The sequence below is a fragment of the Arachis duranensis genome, chromosome 7 (assembly GCF_000817695.3).
Source record: "Arachis duranensis cultivar V14167 chromosome 7, aradu.V14167.gnm2.J7QH, whole genome shotgun sequence".
Classification (NCBI taxonomy): Eukaryota; Viridiplantae; Streptophyta; class Magnoliopsida; order Fabales; family Fabaceae; genus Arachis; species Arachis duranensis.
The window spans coordinates 66,349,942-66,357,167 of record NC_029778.3 but is presented as its reverse complement, the minus strand read 5'-3'; the positions used below and the strand labels follow the sequence as shown (position 1 = coordinate 66,357,167).

At 35.9% G+C, this 7,226-nt stretch overlaps 1 protein-coding gene across 1 annotated transcript; it reads right to left on the bottom strand.

Annotated features, from left to right (window-relative positions):
* Positions 1-476: 476 nt before the first annotated feature.
* Positions 477-2,558, bottom strand: LOC107459263 (uncharacterized). Its single transcript, XM_016077486.1, has 4 exons — positions 2,153-2,558; positions 1,763-1,901; positions 1,188-1,332; positions 477-1,055 (listed from the first exon to the last, which is right to left on the bottom strand). Exons 1-4 carry the CDS (start codon positions 2,556-2,558, stop codon positions 477-479), a joined length of 1,269 nt encoding a protein of 422 aa, XP_015932972.1.
* Between the last annotated feature and the right edge of the window lie 4,668 nt (positions 2,559-7,226).

Here is a 7,226-nt window from a genome sequence, read left to right as displayed (position 1 = left end):
AATTTTATTCACTGCCTCCACTTGTCCATTGGCTTGGGCATAATATGGTGTAGAAGAAAGCATTTTTATATCCCTAGATTTGCCATATTCCATGACCTTTTTCCCAATAAACATGGTTCCTTGATCAGTGGTAATAGATTGAGGAATTCCAAACCTATGCACAATATGCTCCTTAATAAAATCTATTATTTCATTGTAAGTCACCTCCCTCAGAGGGATAGCCTCTACCCATTTAGAAAAATAATCAACACCAACCAAAATGAACTTATGACCTTTAGAAGAAGGTGGGTGAATCTGTCCGATAAGATCTAGAGCCCAACCTCTAAATGGCCATGGCTTAATTATAACATGCAGTTCTGACGTTGGAATATGTTGAAGGCTTCTATGTTTTTGGCATTCTTCACAGGACCTGGCATAATTTATACAATCTCTTTGAGTAGTTGGCAAATACAATCTTCTCCTAGTTATCACCCATTTCATTTTTCCCCTGATTGATGGGCACCACAAATTCCTTCGTGCACTTCAGCAAGAGCCAAATACGCTTCTTTTTCTCCCAAACATGTCAAGAGGTTTTCATCAACAGATTTCTTAAACAAGACATTACTTATTAGAACATAACTTTGAGCCCTATATTTAAGTTTTCTATCGACACTAAGACTTGGATTTTTTAAATATTCCACAATTGGTACTCTCCAATCTTCTGGGTCTAGTTTTTCTAATGACAACACTTCTCTTTCTCTCAAAGGCATAAATATGTCCTTTATCCTTTCTAATTTTTCTAGTGTTGAGGGCTTGATCTTATATCTTGAAGCAATTTGGGCTAATTCATTTGCTTCTTGATTTAACTCCCTTGGAACATGCCTTACAATGACATTATCAAATTTACTCAACAACTCTGTAGCCACATTGAAATACTTTCTTAAATTTTTACTAACACACCTATATTCAAGTGATACTTGACGGACTACGAGCTGTGAATCTCCAAAAATTTCTACATTTTTAACTCCTCTTTCTAATAATAATTCCAGTCCCATTATTAAAGCTTCATACTCTACCTCATTGTTGGAACATGAATAATTATATTCAAAAAGAAATTTACTTGGCTCGCCACTTGGAGAAATAATTAAAATTCCTATACCAACACCACCCTTATGGCATGAACCGTCAAAATATAATTTTCAAGTCACCAGACCAACGAAACCCAATAAACTCTCATCAATGTCAATACAAGGATGATCAACCAGGAAATCAGCTAGAACTTGACCCTTAACGGCTCTTGCAGGAACAAAATGTAAAGAAAATTCTGTTAAGGCCAGCATCCATTTTCTTAGTCTACCATGCAATATTGAAGAAGACAACATATATTTAAGAACATCAAACTTAGAAATTACATAAACATTTCTAGGAATTAAATAGTACTTAAGTTTTAAACAAAAAATATAAAGCTAAACAAAGTTTCTCAATTGGAGAATAACGGCTATCAACATCATTTAGCACACGACTTAGATAATAAATCACTCTTTCATTGCCATTCTCATCTTCTTGAGCCAGCATTCCACCAATTGTTACTTCAGAAGCTGACACGTAAAGTTTTAGGGGTGCTCCGTGTTTTAGAGGTGTCATAATAGGAGGATTAGTCAAATACTGCTTGATGTTGTCAAAAGATTCTTGATGCTCTGTTTTTCATTGAAACTCTTTCTCTTTTTTCAACTTGATTAGAGGCACAAAAACATTGGTTTTTCCTGACAGATTGGAAATGAACCTTATGAGGTAATTGACCTTCCCTAAAAATGCTTGCAGTTGCTTTTTGTTAGTTGGAGGAGGAGCCTCTAAGATAGCCTTTGCCTTATTTTTGTCAATTTCAATCCTTTTTTTCTGCACTAAGAAACCAAGAAAATTCCCTGCACTCACACCAAATGCACATTTTAAGGGATTCATTTTCAATTTATACTTTCTCATTCTTTTAAAGGCTTTTTTTTATTTTCTAGATGCTCTTTTTTAGCATTTGATTTGACAACCACATTGTCAACATAAATTTTCATAAAATTTCCAATAAAGTCATGAGAAATTTTATTCATTGCTCTTTGGTAAGTTGCACCAGCATTTTTGAGCCCAAATGGCATCACAACCCATTCAAAAGTTCCTAAAGTACCTGGACACCTAAATGCAGTCTTTGACACATCTTTCTCAGCTATGTATATTTGATTATAACCTGAATATCCATCCATAAAACTTAACATTTCATGACCAGCGGTAGAATCTATCAACATATCAACTATAAGCATTGGATATTCATCTTTTGGTGTTGCAGAATTTAAATCTCTAAAATCAATGCAAACCCTTAATTTTCCATTCTTTTTCATGACAGGAACAATATTAGAAATCCAGTTGACATACCTTGCTGTTCTTATAAACTTAGCCTTAAGAAGTCTTTCAATCTCTTCTTTAATCTTCTGCACGACTTCAGGAGCAAATCTCCTTGGTGGCTGCTTGACAGGTTTAACATTGGCTTTCAATGGCAATTGATGTTCTACTAATTCACGACTCAAGCCTGGCATCTCTGCATACTCCTATGCAAAACAGTCGTGATATTCCTTCAAAATCTCCACCATTTCTTTTTTGAAATCATCAGGCAGCAACTTGCTCACATATGTTGGTCTAGGATAGTCACCGTTACCAATATCTACTTCCTCCAAAGGATCCTGCGCTTCAACCTTTTTTACAGTGTGAGTGTTATTTTTTTCAAAACCTAGAGGACCATCATCATATATACAATCATAAAGCACACTGTCAATGCACCCTTCTCTGTCTGCCATATAGGCTGACAGCCGAGCCAGTTGGCTCGTCAAGCTCATCTAAGTTTCTCCTGAGGCCGTATCCACCCCGGCCTTAGGGACCAAAATAAAACCGTTCATAACTATTTTGCACATCTCAATATTTTCAGGATTAAATGCATTGGTGTCAACTGTCAGCGGCTTGACTCCAAGATTATAAATCCTGAACTATACATGCATCTCATCATAGTAACAGGTACTGTTGTCAGCAAGGACTTCTTCCACTCCTCCATTTTCATTCCAGAAAATCAATTTTTGATGTAAAGTGGATGGAATAGCACCCATTCCATGAATCCAATCACGTCCCAAAAGCAAGTTAAAACCAGCCTTTGAAGGAACCACAACAAATAGAGTTGGCCTATTGATAGAACCGACCTCAATTGACAGCAGAACCACACCTCTAACAGAAGAAGTCTTTTCATTAAAATCTGTTACCCCAATGCTACTTTTAATCAGATCTTTTTTAGTTTTTCCAAGCCTTCCCATTATCCTTTCAGGCATGAGATTAACAGCAGCTCCCCCGTCAACCAAAATCTTATTGACTATCCTTCCATCAACACGAGCCTTGATATGCAGTGGACGCAAGTGTTCCTTATCATTTACAGTAGGCTTCTCAAATAATCCTCTACCACACATATTTTCATCTAGCAATAAGCATTCGCTTCTAGGGAAGACATCATAACAATCATCTTCTAATGACTCTACTTCCTGGACTTGACTATACTCCTCAGGCAGTATTGACACCACAGCTATAGGTTGCTTAACACCAAATATTGCTTCTAAGCTGTCATCAAAACCAGTGTCAAAATTATCAGTAATTAAATCATCATCATTTTCTCCCTTGTTTTCAACCATTACCCTCTTCCCAGCAAGATTCTTATTGGCATTTTTATTTTATTTAGGGTGATTAGAAGAATTGCCTGTTTCTGCAGACTTGGCCATGGTTGGCAAAGGAGGAAAATCTACTCCGTGTCCCTTGTATGGATCCAAAGGAACATACTCAGGTATATTCTCCTTCTGCTCAAAAGTTGTAAAAGGAGAATATTTTGGAATATTTTGACAATTTGGCCAAAGAGAATAATTAGGAACCTGCTACATGTTAAGATTATAACAAGAATAAATTGGCTTTGAGGGAATAAGCACATTTTTTGGAATATATATACTACCTCCGTCTTGTGCATGATTCATGTTCCATAACTGAGACTCATAGTACCTGGGCTTGAAAGGTCTAGGCTTCACCCATTTATTTTTTCCTCTTGCAAAAGCAGTAGGTTGATTCTGCACATTTCTCACATTCTGGACCCATTTATTGTTTGAAATTTCGGTGGAAAGAACTCTTGTCTTTTGAGAAAATCCATCAGGTTTTCCATCAATCATGACCACAGTCTTCATCTTCTGGTTGACGGGTTGTACCCCAGCATTGTTGACGCACTTGTTCAAAGGAGTTTGACCATCCAACTTTTGTTTTTCCTCGGCTATTTTCCGCTTTAGCTCGTTAGTTTCATTTTCTTTTTCAGCAATCTTCTTTCTCAACTCAGCCTTTTCTTTCTCTTCAACTTTGTACTTTTCAAACTCTTTTGCAGCTTCCTTGTCGAAAACAGCATTGCACTTTGGGCACGTGGCGATGGTGCTGTCAGATTCTTTGATTCTCAACAAAAAATCTAACAAATCCTCACCAGGACAAGGATAAACTGGCTTCTTATCTTGTTCAAAGACTCTCAGATCTTTATTTTCATCTTTAGCACTAACCATTGTGGCATCAACTTCTACCATGTTGATTGACAAATTGAATGGCTCAACATAATTTGAGTCAGCAGCAAATGGTTCAGTGTCCACCTTCATAGTAGTTTTATCCTCAAACTTCAATCTTCCCTCCTCAATTGCTTTTTGTATCAAGTCCCTGAAACGGACGCAATTGTTAGTGGTATGTGAAAATACCTGATGAAACTTACAAAATTTCTTATTCTTTATTTCATCAGTTGTAGGCATCTTTTTTCCTTCAGGTAAAATAAGCTGCTTATCTTTTAATAAAACCTCAAATATTTGATATGCTTTAGAAATATCAAAAGAATACGTCTTATTTTTAACTTTAGAATAAGAAGAAACTTTTTCTTTTCCTTTAACAGGCTTCAAAGATTTTCATACATAAGGAGGACCCTCACGTAATTCGGCAATATAAATCTCTTTCTCATCTGAATCACTACTATCGGAAAAACAATCAACATATGCAACCTTTTTTGAACCCTTTTTAAAATTTTCTTTTTCTTTCTTAATTTGTTATATCTGTCTTACTCTCTCAACTAATTGGAAAAGATCTAAAGTATGTTGATTAACAAGCTTCTTCCTAACTCCAAAGTCTAGCCCATTAGTAGCCATTTTGACAACTTTAGATTCTGGAATCAGAGTAAAATATTTATTCCTCATGTTTCTAAACTGCGCCAAATAAGTATCAATGGATTCTCCTTCTATACGTTTGACAGAGAATAAATCCGTAAGACTAACTTTCAATTCACCTCAGAAAAACTAATCATGAAAATTTCTTTCTAACTGCGCCCAAGAATGAATAGAATTTGGTCTCAAGTTGGAGAACCATGTAAATGCATTTTTTGTTAAAGAAGAAGGAAAGTATCTCATCTCGAGATATTCATTAGAAGCTGCTTCCACAATTTCAACAGTATATCGAGCAATATGCTCTACTGTAGACTCATTTTCTTCTCCAGAAAAATCTGTAAGGGATTTTGGAATTTTCCAACCCCTTGGGAGCTCTGCTTGTTGGACACATTCAGGAAAAACAGACACAAAATATGGCCTATTTAAGCAACCAATATTAAATCCCAAACGGTTTAACACTTGTTCAACATTTCTTGCTAGATTATAATGCCTTCCTAAGTTGTTTTACCTAAGTCTTTCTAACATATCATCAGCATTTTGACCATGTCTAGGCATATAGACATGATAATTAGGAATTGCTCCACCATTTTAATTGACATTATCAAATCTTAAACCTTGGTTATCATTTTCTTCTAAATTTACCACAGTAGCAATCCTATTGACTTGCCTATTTAATTGTTCAATTCTAGTGTTTGTGTTTTCTAAAAGAGGATTTAAAACTGTCACCATTTGATGAGTTAACATGTTTACTAGATCATGGTAGTTTTCATCCATCTGTTGCCTAATATTTGCTAAAGATCCCACAGTTTGACTAGGTTGATTAACAGGCATTGCTCTTGACATGTCAGGAAATACAGGTCTGAAATTTTCTACCCTAGTGACTGTGGATGTAGTAGAATTAGATGCACTGTTATTTTCTGTATTAATAGAATGTGAAAAAATTTGTTGTGATACGTGTGAACCTGACGCCCCAGAAACAGGTACATTTGACATGCCATATGGATTTTGGTAAATAGGATTTTGAAAAGTTGAGTAGAGAGGCACAGGCAATCCTTGTGTCACTATGGAGGGGACATACCCCGGTGGCAAGCCATATGGTGGCCACCCCACGGTATTTATGTGAGTTATATTTAACCCTGTATGGGCATGGCCAACGCCATCATGCCTCACTGGCATCAAGGTAGGCTTTGCGTTTGAAATCACAGGAGAATTTTCGGATTCATTTCCTCTAATCTCATCACTAGAAGTAGAAGAAGATGCTGCAGAAGTATTTGACATGTCAACTGACGCTGATTTCCTTGGCTCTGGACGCACGAACTTACCACTGTGCAACCACATGCAAATTCAAAACTCTTGATTTTTCTTTTGACAAACTACAATCTATTGACAATGTCCCACCGGACGTGCCAATTTATTTTACTCAAATTTTTGTTCCATTGTTAATAACAAATAAATCAACAATTTTCGAGTTTTGTTTCACAATCTCAATTTAAGGAGCGGAAATGACTCCTTTTGTGGGTGTCTCAAAGTCTCAATTGTAGTTTCGAAAGTAAAATTAAAAATGAAAAGAAAACATGCAAGGTGCCGGAGGCAAAATAAAATGCAGAAATTAAAACAAACAGGAAATTAAAAAGAAGATGAAGGAAGAAATATGAACGTAAAAGAGAAAAAGACGTAAAAGTAGAGAAATTTTATTAATAAAAACCGAAAGAAAGCGAAGTACAAGTGTTTGAGTTCAGAGGAATTACTTAAGATTTCCAATTTTACTCTGTGATGCCAAGGAGCTGATAGCGTTTTTGGATTTCTAAGTGTTTTCCAAGAAGAACTGAACTGATTACAATATTTTCCTAAAACTCTATTTATAGACTAGCCTAATATCAGTTAACAGTTACCATTTGTACACCACTTGCAGAAAATTTAAATTTCTTGTAACTATTTCCGCACTTCTTACAAAAGAAGTTATTTTATTTTGGTTGGTGGCCTCGAAATCCTTCGACAAAA

Excerpts from the sequence above, each read along its gene's own strand:
- LOC107459263 (XM_016077486.1), bottom strand. The coding sequence starts at position 2,558 with ATGCCAGGCTTGAGTCGTGAATTAGTAGAACATCAATTGCCATTGAAA. Across the intron at positions 1,902-2,152 it reads GACTGCATTTAGGTGTCCAG|GGAATTTTCTTGGTTTCTTA; the intron begins GTACTTTAGGAA and ends GTGTGAGTGCAG. Across the intron at positions 1,056-1,187 it reads TATTGGGTTTCGTTGGTCTG|GTAGAGTATGAAGCTTTAAT; the intron begins GTGACTTGAAAA and ends TCCAACAATGAG.